The sequence below is a fragment of the Schistocerca americana genome, chromosome 4 (genome assembly GCF_021461395.2).
Source record: "Schistocerca americana isolate TAMUIC-IGC-003095 chromosome 4, iqSchAmer2.1, whole genome shotgun sequence".
Lineage (NCBI taxonomy): Eukaryota > Metazoa > Arthropoda > Insecta > Orthoptera > Acrididae > Schistocerca > Schistocerca americana.
The window spans coordinates 831429417-831452505 of NC_060122.1; the positions used below are offsets into that span (position 1 = coordinate 831429417).

At 37.1% G+C, this 23089-nt stretch overlaps 1 protein-coding gene across 1 annotated transcript in view; it reads left to right on the forward strand.

The window, feature by feature from the left end:
* Positions 1–23089, forward strand: part of LOC124613837 (osmotic avoidance abnormal protein 3-like) — a 303288-nt gene that overhangs the window by 182169 nt on the left and 98030 nt on the right. The window contains exon 8 of the mRNA XM_047142560.1: positions 21727–21812. Coding sequence (XP_046998516.1) covers positions 21727–21812 — 86 coding nt within the window. The remainder of the gene's footprint in view (positions 1–21726; positions 21813–23089) is intronic.

The window sequence follows — 23089 nt, forward strand, 5'->3', positions numbered from 1 at the left end:
TCAGTAGAAAGGAGTGAAATAAAGATAACTTGCAATGATCAGGATATCACAGAAGCAAACCACGTGAAGTTCTTAGGCCTAAAGCTTGACAAAAATTTAAATTGGAAGGTACACATAGATTACTTAGCAAATCAACTGAACAACTTAGCATTTGCAATGTGTATTTTGTCAGGTGCCACAAACATAGATACCAGAAAGATAGTTTATCACTGCTACTTTGAGTCAGTTATTCGTTATGGCATAATCTTCTGGGGAAATTCAGCAAATGTCACTAGGCTCCTAGTATTACAAAAGAAAGTAATTAGAAACATGTGTGTTGCAAAAAAACGGGAATCCTGTCGACCACTGTTAAAAAATTTAAAAGTACTATCTATCCCCTCACTTTACATATATGAGATGGTGGTGTTCCTATATAGAAATCAACATACACTAGACAATTTCCGTTTTGACCACAACTACAGCACTCACCACAGAGATAACTTCAAACTTCCAACACATCGTTTAAAACTTTATGCCCGAACACCAGAGTATATGGGGTTAAAAATTTTCAATAAAATAAAAGGCAGTAATATATTTAAAATGGAGATTGGTTCACTGAAAAGATTGCTCTTTACTCTCCTGGTGGAAAAGTGTTATTATTCTGTCGATGAATTCATTGAGGACAGCTTCACAATCTGAACACAGGGATTGTAATACATTTATTATTTTATGTACATGTGTAGCTGTAACTTAGAAATGTAAAATATAATGTAAACTTTTGTAGTTCTCTTAAAAAAGTGAAAAAAGTTTCTTTTGTAAACCTTGACATGTCTCCTGTACATCAAATCAAATGATTTGAAAATTGTATGTAATGAGATGAATAAACCACATAACATAACATAACATAACATAACTTCATGAGTATAAAGAACTAGTTGCACTTCACAAGAATGATATTTTTTGAATCTGTGCTGACTATGTGTCAATAAAACATTTTCTTTGAGGTAATTTATAATGTTCCAAAACACTGCTGCAAATTGATGTTAGTGATATGGGCCTATAATTCTTTGGATTACTCCTAGTTCCCTTTTTGGGTATTGGAGTGACTTGAGTGATTTTTGAGTCTTTAGGTACAGATTTTTCTATGAGTGAGCAGTTGTATATAATTGCTAAATATGGAGCTATTGTATCAGCATAGTCTGAAAGGAACCTGACTGGTATACAGTCTAGACCAAAGGCCTTTATTAAGTGATTTAAGCTTCTTTGCTACACTGATCATATCTACTTCTGTGTTTCTCATCTTGGCAGTTGTTCTCCATTGGAATTCAGAAATATTTACTTCATCTTCTTTGCTGAAGGAGTTCGGAAACCCGTGTTTAATAACTCTGCTTTAGTGTCACTGTCACCAGTTACATTACTGTTGTTATCACACAGTGAAGGTATTGATTGCATCTTGCCACTGGTGTGCTTTATGTATGACCAGAATCTTCTTGGGTTTTCTGCCAGATTCTGTGACAGAGTTTCATTGTGGAAATTATTAAAAGCATCTCGCATTGGAGCACCCACTATGTTTCAAACTTCTGCAAAACTTTGCCAATCTTGGGGATTTTGCATTCTTTTATATTTGGCATGCTTTTTTCATTGCTTCTGCAACAGCAATCTGACTCATTTTGTGTACCATGGGGGATGAGTACCATCATTTATTAATTTATTTGGTATATATTTCTCAATTGCTGTCAATACTATCTGTTTGAAATAATTCCACATCTTTTCTACACTTACATGACCAGATCAGGAGTGTAGACTGTCTCTTAAAAAGGCATTAAGAACAACTTTATCAGCATTTTAAATAGATGTACTTGGTGTTTCTTTTTGATGGTTGTGGATGTTACAGTATTCAGCCTAGCAGCAACTGCCTTGTGGTCATTAATACCTGTATCCATCATGATACTCCCTATTTGTCCAGGTTTATTTGTTGCTAAGAGGTCAAGTATACTTTTGCATCCATTTATGCATTTAGTGGGCTCATGAACTAATTGTTCAAAATAATTTTCTGAGAAAACATTCAGTGCAATTGCGGATGACGTGTTATGCCTTCCATCGGCTTTAAATATATAATTTTTCCAGCATATCGAGGGCAGATTGAAGTCACCACCAACTATAATTGTATGAGTGCTTGTAAGGCATACCCAGGAGCCAATATAGACTCAGATGGCAATGTAGTAGTGATGAAGAGTAGGCTGAAGTTTAAGAGATTATACAACAAGGATGAATATGCAAAGAAGTGCCATGTGGAAGTACTAAGGAATGAAGAGATATTGGAATATGGAATGGCTCAGAAGGCAGTACAGTTGAAAAGGAATGGACATGTCTAAAAATTGCAGTCACAGAAGTTCAAATGAAAACCATTGGTACAGGTATTTCAGGAATACAGAAATACAAGTAACTGAGGAATGAAATAAATAAGAAGTGAAGGACACCTAATATGAAACGGCTGCATGAAAAACGTGAGAAATTGAAAAAGAAATGACTGTTGGAAGGACTGACTCAGCATACAAAAAAGTGAAAACCATCTTCCATTAAATTAAAAGCAAGAGCGTGTGATGGTTCACCCGCTTTATTTCTTCATTTGTTGTCCTTGGTGTTGACGTACTGCGTTATGATACTGGCTGAAAAATGGGATGTGGAAGTAGAACACTGACTACTTTAAATGATGTAGGTGACAGTTGCACAGTTGTGTTTCACAATTGTTTACTTTCACTGTTCACAACCCCCCATATACACATTTAATATGGCCAGTGCACTATTGTTTAACTTTCAATAAGCCTCATTAATAGGTTGCAGGTGAATGTACACATACTGCTACAATAGTTTACTGCTGAACATCTGCGAGCAGTAAAAACCTAACCAAACAGTTCACAAGTCTTGCAGAATATTGAGGCACATATTGAACAGGCACTGTCATTGTTTTTACACATGGCCTAATTGTGTTACACTTGTTTCACCGATGCATTGTTGTTGTTCTAACAAATACAGGTTTCTTGTCCGAAACTCAGCTGTGGACTGACTGTCTCAGGACCAAAAATTGGGCCCTTATATATCCTCACAATAATAGGTACCGAAACTATACAGTGTTCAAAGTTAAATTTACAGAATTTACAAAAAAAGTTTAACTCATTCGATTATCTGAATACATAAAAAAATTTGTTATTTTTAACAGTTTCTTCTACTACAAGAGTTAGGATGAATTATTTGTTTAAATCCTGAAATTAACAAATACAGTTATGCAAAGAATACTTTGACAAAACTGAAAATTACTTGGGAATTAATTAAGAGCTGGCTTTGCTAAAATGTTTTTGAATGGAGCCAAATAGATCCTTTAAGAATACTACTAGTTGTTTCTCCAAACTTGTATAATTAGTACAGAAATTACATTTGTTTTTATGTCAACAATAGAATTTAAGGTACAAAACAATTACTGATTTCTCCTATAACAAAAGATACCAACTAGGAATAGTCAGAATAAATAGAATTTAAGTTACTAAACAATTACTGATTTCACCCTATAACAAAAGATACTAACTAGGAATAGTCAGAATAAATTAAAAAATCAATTACATACATAAAACTAAGCACAAAACTAGATCTGGTGTTATATTCTTTAAAACTGAGGATGAACCTTTTTCTTTTATGAAAATGCAGATTATACTCATGTATGTTAATGGTAATTTATTCAAAAATTAAACATGAATTCTAAGGAGGTAGATGGCAAAACAAGAGGGTAAGTAAAACTATCCCAGCTTGCTTCATCACATCACCCCCTCATTGGATTGACCAGATAGATATTGCAAATAGCTAACTGAGCAATTCAGTGACCACAAGTGACTCCAGACAGTGGATTAAAAATCTGCACATAAAAAATATTACATAAGAAATCTTATCTAAACTATAGTAAATATGTTTTTCAAATTCCTACTTATATGAACTGGCCATATGAAAATCCCCAAATAAAATATTTACATACAGTGTGTTGTACAATTGCACAAAATATCTACAAACTATACTTTTAATAAACTTTAGTCATCTGCATCATAAGTGATGTCCTTTTTGGGTAAACAAAGGTTACATTCTGAGATACATATCGCTTGGTACAAGTTCTGTCTTGCTTCAAATATTGCACAGAAAATTTCACTTGGTCAATGTTTAATATTTTCACAAGCACTTTCACACTTTTAATGATTTTTAACACACTTTCTCTTCAAGCTGTCCATGCCTTCAACAGATCCAAGTGTCAGTTAGCAAGGAAATGCACTGCTATCAGTTCCCTCAGATGTGGTTCTCCTCCACCACAGTACATGACAAAATCAAACCAAATACCCTACTTTAGTACACTTACTTTTACTTCTAACTAAGTCTATGCAAAAAAAATGTTTTACACTAATGGCAGATGATAGTCATTACATCATAAATAGATACATTACTTAGTTCTTATAACATTACAATAATTAACACTAAATTTGACTATAGTGCAAAAGGTACTAGAAAACTTTTAAATCAAGTGCTCATTACACTACAAAACATACTCCAAGTCATAACTGTCTGAAACTGGTTAAACTTGAAAGATTTGGGTTTCTTTTCCATTTGCAAAATAGCAAAAACTCAAGATATGCAGTAGCATAAATTTACTAATCATTGTGTTACAAAAAACGAATAGAATCACCATTACATAGCTTAATTACTATTGAAATCAAAATTAAGGGGATGGAAGTTGTACCAAATCATTGTCCCACTTCTCTGTTCCACTCTGAGCACTAATCTCATTCAATCAGAAAATTAAATCCTCACAAAATCACAAAATGTTACCAAATAGTTGACCTGTCAGTATATTCACACCAGTTTAGCATGACAGTTATCAGTGAATCAGAAAAAAATACTGTTCTTCATCCCAGTATTACAACTTTAAGCTCATAATTCCTCAGAACACAAATATAAGTTTTCAGATAACCTATAGATTCAATGATGCAGCATTACCAGTACCGGTACATGACTTGTATCTCACTAAAATATTGCTGTTCCTGTTAATCTCTCATTCTCAGTGCCAGTGTCATGAATTGCACAATATACACAGTACCCAATATTGCCTAGTTCACAATTAGATCATCAATACAGTTACACTACATTTGTTTGCATACAGTTATATTTTTCATTGCTCAAGCATGTCTGTCAGCTCCATTATTTTACTTACCCTTCTCTCTTAGTCAACCAGTTTAGTGCATTCCCAAAAAATATCCCTATTGCAGAGACAGGTTCCCTAACCATTAATACCCTAATATTATTCATTATTTTATTATTGCTTCATTAACTAATAAATAAATACCCACTCTGCTTATCTAATGCACAACTGATTCTACTGAAAAACACTCCACAGTAACAGATCGTTATGCTAAGTCAAACCTAAATCTCATTACTGATCAGACAATATTATCACTTAGAAAAACTATTGTTCCATGTATTCCATAAAATTGCTTAAGATTCTAGGCTGAATGGTGATAACATACAAATCTTGCTTATTCTTTCCACACGTTACTCCAGGCAACTATATCTAAAGTTGTAATTCCTTAATGTTAGTTAAGACTGCACCATAACACACTTCTATAGGTAGATAGTTATCTCAATATACTGACTACACTGCACACAGATGCTTCTATTATACCACAATTAATGTTAACACCTGGTATCTGAGATGATTTTTACTGCATATTGCCTCTGCTGCTGCACCAATGAGCTGATTAGTTCAGATGTTAATTATATTTTTGAGATAATCTGCACTTTTTCCTCCACATATGCTGACACCTTTATTTTCAGTTTACTTTACCTCTTTGTTTGACAATGGTACCAATTTACTTTATTCCATTCTCTTGTGATTCCATTTCTTATAACTAACACCACATAAAATATACTATACTAAAGTATCCTTCTGTACAAAATCACATGAAAGTCAAAGATAGAATGTTTGTGATTCACTTATAAACTACAGATAGGATAGTAGAAGAGTTTGACTGCCTCAGGAAACATGAAAAATGAGGCAGAAGCTGGGGTAAGCGTTATCACCACACAATGAATCCAACACAGATTGTTGAACCCCCTGCTTGCTTGTAGGTCTTACTTCTGGTTAAATGCACATTATGGTAAGTTCCTCCTCTCTTTTTACAGGATAAACATTGCTACCTACCCCCTCCATCATTCAACATCTCACTAGAATTAGAAATTACACTTATCTTTCTCCTATCACTTACATTACCCTTACCTGTGATTACAGCACATGTATATACAAGTGGCTCTTCATCACTACCTGCCCTAGTGTGAGCCAATCTAGTTTAAATGGTTTGATACATAATTAAAATCATCTTCTGCATTTCTGTCACTTGAATTTCTCTTTCCATTTCTGAGCTCTTTCTGGCTATCCTCCACCCAACCATTTCTTGAATTTCTACTGTAATTAGTCCTGTTCATCCTATTTACCTGAAATTCTCTTCCTGACTGAGCATTGTCATCAAAAATCCTCCTTAAATCTTCCACTTAGTGCTTCACCCTCTTCACTTTACCAACATAATTCAAGAAATCACTAATATTACCCCAAGGGGCAGGTACAAGCATTTCTCTAACTTCTTGAGGCAACTTAGTTTCTAAACCCATCATTATTGATTCACAACATAGCTCTTTGTCCAAATATTTCAATTTGTTTAACCAAAGCTGACAGAAACCTCTCGCACTACCCTTCCTAGGGTCAGATCTCTCTCCTCCCCAAAATTCACTCAAAATTCTCTGCTGCTTCTCTTTGGAAAAATATTAATCTACAAATGCTTTTGAGAACGCTTTGCCACCAAGTATCAGCTATCTGAATTGCCCATCTCTTTGTCATTCCATGTTTCTGGCAGATCATTAAGTTCTCTAATGAAATCCAGTGGATGCACTTCCCCATACGGCTCAAAATCATTAAATTTCTTACAACTAACAAGTGAAGGGCTGTTTGGGTCACTACATACTCTACGCTTTTGATTTTGTACCTCTTCCATATTTTTCTCCATTTAAGCCAATTTGGAATCTACATTTTTATTTACATTTACCAGTTTTTCATCTACCACTACTGCACACTTGGTTTCTACCTCTGTTTCTAAACCATTTTTAATCTGCTTGATTTGGTTCTCAAGTTTAAACCTGTTTTCATCACAAAATATCATGGCAGCTTTGATTTCATCTTTACACTGTTTTTCAGAAGTCTCCACCCTCCTACCATAGTCATCATAAAGCTTCTTTCTCTCTTCTACACATTTACTACTCATCAATGTTAATTTCCCATTGGTGTTATGTACTACTGTCTTTATCTTTTCATCACAATCTTTAGCTACCACTGCAACCCTTTCATTTAATTCTAAAAGATTAGAGCTGACTGCCTTAATCTCTTTTTTAATTTCTATCTTCAGTTCATCCTTTAAGTTAACCATGTCAGTTCTAAAGCTATCAGTTTTCTTTTCCACCCTATTAATGTCTTTTTTCATACTACTAATGTCTTCTTCCATACTACTAATGTCTTCTTTCACACATATATTACTCAAACTACACATAATTTGCATTAACATCACTTCCACTTTTCCATCTACAATAAACTTCTGCCCTTGCTGACTTTTGCTAGTAGGTTCCTCCTCCTGAATCTTAATGATCTCATGCACTTCAGTACCGTTTTCATCCATTTCGCTAACCTCACCATACACTGTAGATGATGGTTTTATCATTTCATCTATAGGAGGACCTTCATCCCCATCATTCAAAGTTACATTCATGTCTGATTTATAAGCACTATCTTCTGCTGAACCAGGCCCCTGTTGTGCCTTGTCTCCGATCACACTGTCTTGTTCATTAAGACCACTTGTTAGATATCACTTAGTATGAAACAACTATTGCTATGAAATTACCTAGTTTTTTAATCACTTGTCTGCTGCTTACTGCTGCTGCTGCTGCTGTAGGTGTCATCTCGATTTTTTCATCTGCAGTGAGTTGTAATTCTCTCGGCAAGGCATCATGTTTATCTGAGTCAGCTGTGGTCACCTGCATGCTGCTCGGCTGCTCCTGTACTCAATGGCTACTACCATAGGACCCACTCACTGATTGGCTGCTGTCCTACTGTAGCTATGAAACCCCAGCACCAATTGGCTGTTGCATCTCCTCCATTTAAAACTGTACTGCAAACCACTTTAGTTCACACTTCACTGTCAAATTTCATGCAACCTAATTCATTGTACACACATACAATAGTCCTCACATCGGGGCAAAAAATGTGATGGTTTGCCTGCTTTGTTTCTTCATTTGTTGCCCTTGGTGTCAATGTGCTGCGTTGTGATACTGGCTGAAATATGTGGTGTACAAGTACAACACTGACTACTTTAAATGATGTAGCCAACAGGTGCACAGTTGTGTTCCACAGTTGTTTACTTTCACTGTTCACAACCCCCCCCCCCCCCCCCCCCACTTTCAATAAGCCTCATTAATAGGTTGCAGGCAAAGATTCACATACTGCTACAGTAGTTTACTGTTGAACATCTACTAGCGGTAAAAACCTAACCACACAGTTCACAAGTCTTGCAGAATATTGCGGTACATATTGAACAGACACTGTCATTGTTTTAACATATGGCCTAATTGTGTTACACTTATTTCAGGGATGCATTGTTGTTGTTCTAACCAATAAAGGTTTCTTATCTGAAACTCGGCCATGGACTGACTGACTCAGAACCAAAAATTGGCCCCTTTATAACCTCACAATAATAGGTACTGAAATTACACATTGTTCAAAGTTAAATTTACAATTAAAACTTAAGTCATTCGATTAACTGAATGCATTGAAAAATTGGTTCTTTTTAACAGTATGGGAATGGGATTGGTAATCGGGATATAGAAAACTTAATTCCCATATATTTTGTAGCTCGTATATATTTACACTTGACACTGTGTCCGTACAGAATGAAATATAACAAAGAACTGACTACAGTAATGTTAAGCTGGAGGCTCGACAGAGCACTTAAGAGTTCACAGATATTAAGTCTTGTGGTTGATATGAACTATCTACGCCACACAGCCTCCCCCCCACCCCCCCTCCCTGGCCCTCTCCCTGCAGTATGGAGTACTACAGATGTCCAAGGGTGAGGGCATGCAGGCGTCAACGTCGGTGGAAATCGTGTGTGTAGGCAGGCGTACCACAGGTACTTCCATCTCGAACAAGATGAGTCGTGCAGGTGGAGCAGCAAGAGGCACATCCACTTCGTAGTCAGTCAGCCACCGTGGCCGAATGAGACAGCGGCCCGCCCGGGAGTAAGCGGGCTGGGCAGTCAACAGCATGGTGGAGGCGTGTGTGGCCCTTAAGTGGATTGAGCCATCCATAGAAACAGGATCAGTAATTGGGGTATAGAAAACTTAATTCCCATATATGTCATAGCTGAACTGACTAAAGTAAAGTAAAGATGGAGGCATGACAGAGCACTTAGGGTTCACAGATATTAAGTTTCATGGTTGATACAAACTATCTACAAGAGTTATGCAAAATTATTTGTTTAAATAATGAAATTAGCACATATAGTTACGCAAACAATACTTCTGACAAAATTGAAAATTACTTGGAAATTAATTAAGGGCTGGCTTTGCTAACATGTGTTCCAATAGAGCCAAATAGATCCTTTAAGAATACTATTTGTTGTTCCTCCAAATGTGTATAATTAGTATAGAATTTATATTTGTTTACACATCCACAATAGAATTCAAGTTACAAAACAATTACTGATTTCAGCCTGTAACTAAAGATACTAACTAGGAATAGTCAAAATAAACAGAATTTAAGATTTAAGTTACAAAACAATTACTGATTTCACCCTATAACAAAAGATGCTAACCAGAAATAGTCAGAATAAATTAGTAAATTTTGGGGGGGGGGGGTCTATGTGGTACCGATGATGTTGACACCAGAATCAATCTGAGATGTGAGTATCGTCTTTGAACTAAGCTAAACATTATCTTTGTGCAGTGCCGCCCTGTTAGTTCTGTGTAAGCCTTGCTTGTGTAGAGAGGTGAATAAATGAACTACTATAAAATGGGAGTGTTGTTTGGTGAAACTGACCCGAACTTCCTCCTCAGACTCATTGGGATTCTGAGTCCACCCATGTAGACACTTTTGGGAGAGGTGTGTGTGAGCTAGGTTCCTATAAATTCCCTTGATGGCTTCCACAAAAGCTTCAGGAATAGAGTTCTTGTTTATGAAACACACTCCTGAAACTACAGCCTTCTGAAGTTTATGCCATGGTTCAGGTCTAGATGGGCAACGTGAATGTATTGGTTTTCTGTCATTTGAGAGATTTTTGGAAGTTTGAAGCCAATACTGCTTTCTTCATACTTTCTAAATCATGTATGCTATACCTGATGGTCATTCCATAATACCTCTGAGACTGGTCTATGGTTTTATCAGTCAGTCGACCCCTCAGTGTTTTACCATCTGACAGTGCAGTGGTGTTGTTGTTGTGGTCTTCAGTCCAGAGACTGGTTTGATGCAGCTCTCCATGATACGCTATCCTGTGCAAGCTTCTTCATCTCCCAGTACATACTGCAATCTACATCCTTCTGACTCTGTTTAGTCTCTTCATCTCATGGTCTCCCTCTATGATTTTTACCCACCACGCTGCCCTCCAATACTAAATTGGTGATCCCTTGATGTCTCAGAACATATCCTACCAACCGATCCCTTCTTCTAGTCAAGTTGTGCCACAAATTTCTCTTCTCCCCAATTCTATTCAATACCTCCTCATTAGTTACGTGATCTACCCATCTAATCTTCAGCATTTTTCTGTAGCACCACATTTTGAAAGCTTCTATTCTCTTCTTGTCCAAACTATTTATCGTCCACGTTTCACTTCCATACAAAGCTACACTCCATACAAATACTTTCAGATGACTTCCTGACACTTAAATCTATACTCGATGTTAACAAATTTCTCTTCTTCAGAAACGCTTTCCTTGCTACTGCCAGTTTACATTTTATATCCTCTCTACTTCGACCATCATCAGTTATTTTGGTCCCCAAATTGCAAAACTCATTTACAACTTTAAGTGTCTCATTTCCTAATCTAATTCCCTCAGCATCACCCGACTTAATTCGACTACATTCCATTATCCTTGTTTTGCTTTTGTTGATGTTCATCTTATACCCTCCTTTCAAGACACTGACCATTCCATTCAACTGCTCTTCCAAGTCCTTTGCTGTCTCTGACAGAATTACAAGTCATCAGCAAACCTCAAAGTTTTTATTTCTTCTCCATGGATTTTAATACCTACTCCGAACTTTTTTTTTGTTTCCTTTATTGCTTGCTCAATATACAGATTGAATAGCATCAGGTAGAGGCTACAACCCTGTCTCACTCCCTTCCCAAGCACTCCTTCCCTTTCATGCCCCTTGACTCTTATAACTGCCATCTGGTTTCTGTACAAATTGTAATTAGCCTTTCACTCCCTGTATTTTACCCCTGTCACCTTCAGAATTTGAAAGAGAATATTCTAGTCAACAGTGTCAAAAGCTTTCTCTAAGTCTACAAATGCTAGAAATGTATGTTTGCCTTTACTTTGTGTTAGTATTTTGCTGTCATGGTGATTAAACTGATAGTTCAGTAATTTTCACATCTGTCAACACCTGCTTTCTTTGGGATTGGAATTATTATATTCTTCATGAAACTGAGGGTATTTCACCTATCTCGTTCATCTTGCTCACTAGGTGGTAGAGTTTTGTTAGGCCTGGCCTTTCCGAGGCTGTCAGTAGTTCTAATGGGATGTTGTCTACTCCCGGGGCCTTGTTTCGACTTAGGTCTTTCAGTGCTCTGTCAAACTCTTCATGCAGTATCAAATCTCCTATTTCATCTTCATCTACGTTCTCTTCCATTTCTATAATATTGTCCTCAAGAACATTGCCCTTGTATAGACCCACTATATACTCCTTCCACCTTTCTGCCTTCCCTTCTTTGCTTAGAACTGAGTTTCCATCTGAGCTCTTTATATTCATACAAGTGGTTCTCTTTTCTCCAAAAGTCTCTTTAATTTTCCTGTAGGCAGTATCTATCTTACCCCTAGTGATATACACCTCTACATCCTTACATTTGTCCTTTAGCCATCCCTGCTTAGCCATTTTGCAGTTCTTGTAAATCTTATTTTTGAGACGTTTGTATTCCTTTTTGCCTGCTTCATTTACTGCATTTTTGTATTTTCTCCTGTCATCAATTAAATTCATCTCTTGTCACCCAAGGATTCTTATTAGCTCTCATCTTTTTACCTACTTGATCCTCTGCTGCCTTGAGTATTTCATCTCTCAAAGCTGCCTATTCTTCTTCTACTGTATTTCATTCCCCCCATTCTTGTCAATTGCTCTCCCTGAAACTCTCTACAACCTCTGGTTCTGTCAGTTTATCCAGATCCCATCTCCTTAAATTCCCACCTTTTTGCAGTTTCTTTGGTTTTAATCCACAGTTCATAACCAATAGATTGTGATCAGAGTCCACGTCTGCCCCTGGAAATGTCTTACAATTTAAAACCTGGTTCCTAAATCTCTGTCTTACCATTATATAATCTATCTGAAACCTTCCAGTATCTCCAGGCTTCTTCCATGTATGCAACCTTCTTTCATGATTCTTGAACCAAGTGTAGTGGTATGAAGAGTTTTATTTAATTTTCTGAGGTGTGTGCCCATCCTCTATTGTGCATGTCCAATGCATTCTAGTTTCTTTAGCTCCATATTTTGCATGGACTTGATTCAACTACACACTTTTAGCCTTTATAATTGCATATAAAGAGGCAGTATAGTAAAATTAAAAATAAAATATTTCTAAATGTCATACAAAGATAAGTTATTCACCAGAATGAGATTTTCACTCTGCAGCGGAGTGAGTGCTAATATGAATCTTCCTGGCAGATTAAAACGGTGTGCCGGACCGAGACTCGAACTCGGGACCTATGCCTTTCGCGGGCAAGTGCTATACCAAGGCTGTGGCTAAGCCATGTCTCCGCAGTATCCTTTCTTTCAGGAGTGCTAGTTCTGCAAGGTTCGCAGGAGAGCTTCTGTTAAGTTTGGAAGGAAGGAGACGAGGTACTGGCAGCAGTAAAGCTGTGAGGACGGAGCGTGAGTCATGCTTGGGTAGCTCAGGTGGTAGAGCACTTGCCCGCGAAAGGCAAAGGTCCTGAGTTCGAGTCTCAGTCCGGCACACCATTTTAATCTGCCAGGAAGTTTCAAGTTATTCACCATTTTGTGGAGGAAAGAGTGAAGAATATTGAAGGACTTGTTTTGTAAAATGTCATTTTTTCTGCACCTGTAAACTCCCCTTAATACATACATTGCAGAATGTGCAGCATATAAATGGGATAGTCCATTTAATATAATTTGAAATTCTGGTATCATCTGAGATCAAGCGATATATTTATTTGAACAGTGTGTATGACAAAGCCTTTCGTCTCTTTCATTACTCTTTCGGATGTATTGGACTGAGGATCATATTTGGAAATACATGGTCCAGTCACATTAATATGACTGTCATCTGTGTTCGGCATCAATGTGCAATAACCATCCACAGACATTATTTGGCAGTACTAGCAGTGGAGAGTATATAAAGCATGTCAGAGGGATACAGAAAACAGTACATTCATTGTTGTAATGTGGAAACAAAGCAATATGTCTTGACAGCCAATAGGATATAATCACTATCTTCTAGGCCAAGGGTGGAAGCATTTCCAAAATGGTTAATTTTGTAATGGTCCTATCCAAAACTAGCACCAAGGCAACTACGGTGCACCACGGGCCATACATGACAGGGGGGAATGAGGACCACGGAGTTGTGTACAGGTGAATAGGTGTGGAACTGTTGAGCAACTGATTGCTCAGATGAACACCAATTTGGTTCTACCTGTCTTAATGTTAAATGCAGTTTTTGTTTACTGAAATTATGTACGCTTGCAACACAAAGTGATAAATTAATCAGAAACATACACTAAGTATAAGCATTATTTTAAATGTTTGATATATAAAACAGTATAACATGTCCAATATAATCACCTGGAATTTTTCATAGAATTCTGTGGGCAGTACATGTTTAGATATGATCTTCTAACTTTTTCTTCAGCATAATTAGATGGAGGAGCAGGGAGTATTGGAAGAAAGCTTCAACCAGTTCATAGAATTTCATTTTGGGGGGGGGGGGGGGGGGGGTGTTGTTGCAGATGGATTAGGTTCACCTTTTCTCATACTTTGTCTCCAGTGTAGAAGGGGACTCAGAGGTGATACAAGTACATAAGAAAGGAAAGAAACTTGACCTGCTTGAGGAACTTGAAATAGCAAACCACCAGACTAAATCTTAATGTACAAACTGGCAAAAATGGAAATGCCTTCTTCAATGGTTTTTTGGATCTTTTTGAGGTAAGTGATAGTATGATTAAATGTGAATGATTTTGCATAGATAACAATTAGTATGGTGTCTGTTCACGTTCTTTCTAACATCTGTGGACTTCGTTGATGGGCAGTTACATTAGTAAATCAAGCAGAGAATCTGCTGTTGCCGTTCTTAAAATAACATGAGGACTTCATTTATTTTTAAATTTTGAACTTGTGTACTTTTGAAGTGCATGTTTATGTAGGATTAACTTAGACAGCCAGTTAATGGGAGTTTGACTCCCAAAACATGTTGCTGAGGATTACCATCTTAATATTTGTGGTTGTATGCTGACAGTTATCTTAACAACCACTATCTCCAGTCATTAACATGGACAATATTAGAACACAATAATAGTTCTATAATTACCTCTGCAAAAGACATCAGTGATATTCTCTTGAAAAAGTAGTTTAATTATTTTAATTAGATTGATGAAAGGAGTGAAGTAGGAATAAAGACAAGAAATTTCTTTTCAACTTTATGGTGGTTACTTGATTCCAAAAAGCACACAACTCCACACAGGACAATCAGATTAATTTTACTTGATTTATGCTGTGCTCTCAGCACAATCGTACAAAGACGTGCTCCATAATTTGGATTTGGAGTAAAGAAAAGACATAAAATGTAAAAAGTTTTGGGGAGTAAGATATTGGCTTGCTAAACCCAATCATGAACCAGAAACAACACACAAACAGAACAGGATCTCCATCACATTAATGATAACTGTGACTTTCAGTCTGCTACTCATTTGACAACATTGTCTAAGCAACCATGCTGCTCCAATATACAGGGTGGCGCACGATGTCACCTGTTATGTTTCATGAATAACTCATTTGTTGTTGACGAGATTTGTAATTTATTGATGTAGAAGTAAAGAATACAGCTTGGAAATACAACCTAATGAGTCACATGTTCAATATTACTGCCATTTTGGGTTTACAACTTCTTCAAGTCACACATGTGCATTTGTGATGACTGACACAAATCTTCTCAAATGGCACAGCATAACTCCACAATGGTGGCCCTAAGTTGCACTGCATTTTTAGATTTTCTGTGGTACATCATCTCTTTAAGGAACCCCCAAAGGAAAAAATCACATGGGTTAACGTCTGGGCTGTGGGGTGGCCACATTCCTCCTCCTGCATAACGTTCTAGACAATGCCCTAAGGCCAAGTCTTTCATGTAGGATACCAAGCACAACATTGGCAGTATGGGGGTATGGTCCATCCTGCATGAACCATTGCGTCTGTAATGGAAGATATGAGGTCATGAGTTGAGGAAAGAACTGATTTTGCAGCATCGAAGAAGAACGGATCGATGATTCCATTGCTTGACATCATGAGCCACATGTAAACTTTTCCCCAGTAGGTGTCTGTCATGTGGGTTATACGTGGAGGTTTACGTGCCCAGAATTAAATGTTCTGTTTGTTCACAACACCATTCACATAAAAACAAGCTTCATTAGAAAACCATGAGTTGTGTAGTACTGCCTCTTGGTCTTGTTCAATTGCCCTCCTCACAGACTGCAATCTCCACTCCTTATTCTCACAGTAAGCTTATGCACCACAGACATCTTATATGGATACAAGTGAAGTGTGGATTGAATAGCTGTTTGTACAGATCAGTGTGAAATTCCTAACTCGGCACTGGCACTTCTTGTTGATTTATTCAGACTATGAGTCAAAGTGACTCAAACTGCTTCAGTGTTTTCCAGCGAACATATGGTATGTGCATGTGGCTGCTGACACTCCAAAACAGATCCAGTACCTTCAAATTTTTGATGTAATCTGCATATTGTCTGTGGGCTGGGAGCTCACTGTGTGCTGAAATGAGGACAAAACCTTCCCTTTGTCAATGTAATGCTGTTCGTTGCCGCAAACAGTAACACAGTCTTCATCTTTTGTGCAGTGGTCAACTGTCCTTTGTCCACCATCATGGCAAAATGAAATGGTGGACTCACAATCCAGATTTAATTCATAATAGTGAAGATCATCCTTTCTTCTAGGTTGTAGCTATGCACTTCACTGTTATTTTTGAATTGGGGAGGGGAGGGGGGGTTATTAATGACAAATATCATAAGTGAATACCATTTCTTAATACAGTGCAGTAGTTTTCATAATGTTTCTCTGTTTCAGGGTCATTACTCCTCCTAGCTATAAGATACATTTCCCTTTTCTGTTTACAAGATATTTTTATCCCTTTAGTATGAAGATTAGGTGGGTAGATCACGTAACTAATGAGGAGGTATTGAATAGGATTGGGGAGAAGAGAAGTTTGTGGCACAATTTGACTAGAAGAAGGGATCGGTTGGTAGGACATGTCCTGAGGCATCAAGGGATCACAAATTTAGCAGTGGAGGGCAGCGTGGAGGGTAAAAATCGTAGAGGGAGACCAAGAGATGAATACACTAAGCAGATTCAGAAGGATTTAGGTTGCAGTAGGCACTGGGAGATGAAGGAGCTTGCAATGATAGATTAGCATGGAGAGCTGCATCAAACCAGTCTCAGGACTGAAGACCACAACAACAACAATGGCTTTTTACATTGTTTCTTACAATTATACTTCACTATTTTCTTAGGGAACCTTTTTTCAAATATACTCACAAAGGTATCATGAAATAGGTTAAATTTTAAATTAGCATCACATTGCCTGTACACCTCATCCCAGTCGAACTGTTGCATGCTTTCCCTAAAATTTTGAATTGTTAAATCGTTAACTGAATGCACTATTTTGGAGGGCTGTTTTGCATTACTGTATGGAGCTATATCATATACTGTAACTAGCTAAGCATCATGATTGGACAGACCATTCTTAACAGGAAAAGTTATTATTTGATTAAATTTATCTTGTTCTATGAAAACATTACTTATCAGTGTGCTGCTTCCATGTACCACCCGAGTAGGAAAATCAATAACTGACATCAAATTGAAAGAACTAAGTAATACTGCAAGGTCAAGCCTTCTATCTGACTCTTTCAGAAAATCTACATTGAAATCCCTACAAACAATAGTTTGCTTTGCTTTCGCCTGTCTGACAGATGGCACAACACAGAATCCAAGTTTTTCAAAAATAGTTGAAAATTTCCCAATGGGGACCTATACACGGCTACAATTATAAAAGTGAAATTATTTATTGTAATCTCACATGCACATACTTCTATATGTTGCTCTGTGCAAAATTTTTTAGTTTCCAAATTTTCACACTATGACAGATTTTAACATACATGGCAACTCCTCTCTCCATAGTGTCTCTACTTACATGTGCTGAAAGTTTATATCTGCCTACATTTACCATTTCCATACCTGTGACTATATGACGTTCAGACAGGCATAGTCCTTGTTGCAATAACTTAATATTCTTAATCTCTAGACCGATGTCCAATTATTCCTGTGATGGATACACTCCATGCCCCGCCAATGCCTCTTTAACTGTTCACAGTAAATCCAATGTTGCTTTAATCTTGGCTGGATCGCATGGAACAAAATCTGTAACAATTACTTATGAAATCTCAACCCTCTTAAAATATATAACATATTAGACAAACAAATGATATCAATATAATAGAAGGTAACATTCCACGTGGGAAAAATATATATAAAAACAAAGATGAGGTGACTTACCAAACGAAAGTGCTGGCAGGTCAATAGACACACAAACAAACACAAACATACACACAGAATTCAAGCTTTCGCAACCAATGGTTGCTTCGTCAGGAAAGAGGGAAGGAGAGGGAAAGACGAAAGGATGTGGGTTTTAAGGGAGAGGGTAAGGAGTCATTCCAATCCCGGGAGCAGAAAGACTTACCTTAGGGGGGAAAAAGGACAGGTATACACTCACACACACACACACACACATATCCATCCGCACATACACAGACACAAGCAGACATTTGTAAAGGCAAAGAGTTTGGGCAGAGATGTCAGTTGAGGCGGAAGTACAGAGGCAAAGATGATGTTGAAAGACAGGTGAAGTAAGAGCGGCAGCAAATTGAAATTAGAAATTAGTGGAGATTGAGGCCTGGCGGATAACGAGAAGAGAGGATATACTGAAGGGCAAGTTCCCATCTCCGGAGTTCTGACAGGTTGGTGTTAATGGGAAGTATCCGGATAACCCGGACAGTGTAACACTGTGCCAAGATGATCTGGCCGTGCACCAAGGCATGTTTAGCCACAGGGTGATCCTGATTACCAACAAACACTGTCTGCCTGTGTCCATTCATGCGAATGGACAGTTTGTTGCTGGACATTCCCCCGTAGAAAGCTTCACAGCGTAGGCAGGTCAGTTGGTAAATCACGTGGGTGCTTCCACACGTGGCTCTGCCTTTGATCGTGTACACCTTCCGGGTTACAGGACTGGGTAGGTGGTGGTGGGAGGGTGCATGGGACAGGTTTTACACCGGGGGCGGTAGGAGCCAGAGGGTAGGGAAGGTGGTTTGGGGATTTTGTAGGGATGAACTAAGAGGTTACAAAGACAAATTACGAAGACAAATTATATTATAAAATCAATAATATGTACTTTCTCAGAACATGACATGCAGTTCCTTTTGCTAAATATTAGTAATGATCAGGGTATAAAATCTACTAAACCTGAACTCAAGAAGGTAATCAGTAAGTAAAAAATTGTTTGTTTTAGAAAACTCCTCAAAGATATGAACTGGAGTGACATGTACAATGCTCATAGCATGAATGAGAAGTGCAACACTTTTATTAATAATACCTTTAATTTATTTTCAAACCGTTTTCCTCCAAAACTAACCCAGATTAGATCAAAGTCTATAAAAAGCCATTGACTACTCAAAGAATAAAGGTATCCTGCAAGACAAAAAGGAAAGTATATCAGTCACAAACAGCTCTGATGCAAATTCAACAGTACAATGAAAATGATAGTTTGCTACTTGTCATATAGCAGAGATTCTGAGTCACAGAAAGGCACAACAAAAAGGCTGTCAGAAAGTTAGCTTTTAGTCAACAAGGTCTTTGTCAAAAATAGACAAAACACACACACACACACACACACACACACACAGGCAAATGAAACTCACACACACATGACTGAAAAGATGGGACTGTCAGGTTCAGTAGATACTGCCATGGAATGTGGACACCTTTCATGTTGTGAGTCATTGATTTTGTAACCACAGTGGCCTATGTTTTTGTGTTTTATGAAGTGTACAGTTTTAAATTTCTGAACTTCAAAGAAAGTGGACAGCATTTTGCAACACAATGAAATGTTATCTGTATCTAAATGGATATTTTTGCAAATTTTTCAAATAGTACTTCATTATAGATGACTGCACCATGTATGAAAAAGCATAAACAATTTTTAAAATATTTCCATACAAAGAACTGATTATTACATTTAATTGTTATTAACTAAACAAACACTTTTTTTGCTTCTTTTTGTGAAACATTTGCCTTGTTTCACAAAAAAGGCAAAAAACAGTGTTTGTTTAGTTAATTTACAATGTTTCACCAAGAACACATAGCTGATTCAATTAAAATGATGTAATTCTTGTCCTTGAAGTCATTTCCTGCAATGTAAAAATTGCATCCTTGTTTTGTGCATTTTATGCCCAGAACAGAATCCTGTAAGCAAGGAATGAGTGAACAAAGGAATAGTACAGCACAACCAGGCGCTGTGTTTTAGATAATGGTGTTAGGATCTTAAAGTCATAACATCCTGATGCCACTCCCTTTGTCAGTATTTTCATGCGTTCATTCATTGTCAACTGCCAATGAATATCCCTCCCTAAAAACTTTGCTATGCAGTCTGTGTATAAAATGACAGAGTTATTTTCCCTCTTCAATCTATGAGTCATGATATTTATTTTCTCTGTGTTCAATATTAACCATCAACACAAGCAGGCAGGTGGCACACTTTGCACACCACACATGTAAAGAATATCTGTCTTTACGTTACCAAAATAAACATGTATGAACAAAATTATGGTTCACTCATAGTTTAATTAAACAATAATAAAATAAACTAACATTATATGAGCTAAATCACTGTTGTTTGATTAAACAATAATAAAATATACCTTTCATTGCATTACTCTGTTGCCATACAAAAGTATTTCCTCACAGTAATGACCCTCTTGAAGCATTAAAGAGCACGGTTCTGTCAGATCCCTGCCGACCACTTATTTGATTACTAATTATCTTGTAGATAACTACTTCATTGGGTGATTTTGCTGCTAGCTCAGAATCTGGGTAATTTTCTTGCATGATCGTAAATTTTTCTCACCTGTTTACTGTTTATTTTATATTACTGCTGCACACTTGGACGTATGACACCAAAATTTATTACTGTGTTAGCTGAAGGAATAATGAAGGAATAGGTATGGGCTTTCAGTTGTAAAACAACAAAGAAATGGTACAAAATAGTGTTATTTGTGAGTGGTACACTTTATACACAGGCATGCCCACTAGAGGGCTAATTTATTTCAAACTGCCAAGTTGCATATGTCTATGAAGGTTTCATTTCTCATCAGAGTTAGAACTTCTGGTGTTTTATTAGTGGCTGTTTCATTGCTGTCATCAACAAAAGGAATTGTTTCTCCTTGTATTTTGCTGTGTAGAAAGTCATTGATATATAGGACATTTCACAGTTCCTATTACAGGCTTGTAGGGGTTAGATAAAATTTGGATAATGAAACCCTTCCCAGAATACTCCCCTGACAAACATGTGTGTTAATATTTTTGGGGTCTGATGACTGTTTCTCTAAAAATCTCTATCATTTTCACCCTCTTTCCATAGTAAAAAAGGAGCCAGTCATCAGCTGCTCCTCTTGTACCTGTGACTCTAGTATGTTTAGTAATAGTTTAAGGTAAACAGTGTCAAAAATCTTGGGCAGGTGTATAAATAAATCTGTAACCCAGTCATCCCCACCAAGAGCTTCAATTACCACTTTTGTAAAATCTGTATGGCAGATATTGTGCTTCTACCACTTCATAAATCAAACTGTGCTTCATTCAGAAATTTATGTCTATTCAAGTAACTCAATAATCTGTCTTTCATGACTGATTCTGTGGTTAGCCTTCACAGCAAACTGCCATAAAATTTATCAAATGGCTTTCACTGTATGTAAAGTATGTGTAGATATGCTGCTTCTTTGCTATATTGTTATAATGGTAATCTCAGTATAAGGTGCTTATGTGAATCTGCATGTATTTCAAAGGAATATAAGCTGTAGCTTTGATCAAGTATCTTATATTAATATACTTATTATATTAATACATTTCAGCAGCTGACTCCATATTTGTTTTTATTCCAGGAACACTTTATTGAGTTACATTACTTCCCTGATGAGCACTGTCCAGAGGAAACCAGGTAATTTCATAACAGAATCATAAAAATTGTCCAAACAGATCATGATCCAATCATGTACACGATATCTAAAATATGGCCAGATGTGAGTAGGACTCATGCACTGAGGGTTCTGTACAAACTTAATTATGTATATAGACAGTTCATCCATGCCAAAAATCAAGAATCTCGATGATTTTTGTCTGTTATTGACATTCATGCTGGCAAGATATCGGTCCTGGAAATTCCAAGACTCTTAATTTTTAATTTGAACTTGGATAAGAAATGACAAAAGAAATATTTTTTATGTAACATAATTAAAAATTAACAATTTTCAGATTTTTTTCTTTTCTTGTATTGTGAAATATTTCCTCTTGCCTAATTTCTTGATTCTAGGTCAACAGGAAGGCTCCAACAAGTGAGTTTGCAAATATCAAAATATGTGACATAAATGGCTTTTGATTGCATTGACCTACAGGCTTCAGATTTTCACACCATTGACCATAGATCTCAGTATTTGACATAAATTTTGACTTAATGTAAATGGATAGATAAAAAATCTACTCACCAAGCAGCAGCAGGGTAACACACACACAAAAGGTTTTGAATTTTACAAGCTTTTGAAGCCAGTGGCTCCTTATTAGGGCATAAGTGTTGAAAGGGAAGGAAGAGGGGTGAAGGAAAAGGACTGAAGAGGTTTAGGGAAAGAGGTACAGTTCAGAAAAGTCACCCAGAATCCTGGGTCAGGGGAGACTTATCAGACAGGATGAGACAGAAAGACTGATTGTTGGGGACTGCATCGGATGAGTTTTGAAAGCCTGAGAGCTTAAAGGTGGAAGGCAGGGTAATATGCAAAACAAAGATTGCTACTAAAAAAAACTTGAATGAGTTGATAAGAGTGAAAAGCTAAGTGCATTGCATGTAACAGAGATGGGAGGAGGGGATGGTGAAAAACAGACAAGCCAGAAAATGAAAGACTTAGAAAACTAAAATGGAGTGAAGAAAGGAGTAGTTATTGTAAAGAAATGCTGAGACAGAGGAATTAATGTAAGGTGGGTGGCGAGAATCAAGGACATGGTGCAGTGCTAATTCCCACCTGTGGAGTTATGAGAAACTGGTGACTGTGGGAAGAATACAGATGGTCCAGGTTGTGAAACAAGCACTAAGATCATGGCTGGCATGTTGGACAGCAGGCTCTGCAACAGAATATTGTGTATTGCCTGTATACACCCTCTGTCTATGCCCATTCATCCTGACTGATAACTGGGTGATAGTCATGCCGATGTAAAATCCTGAGCAGT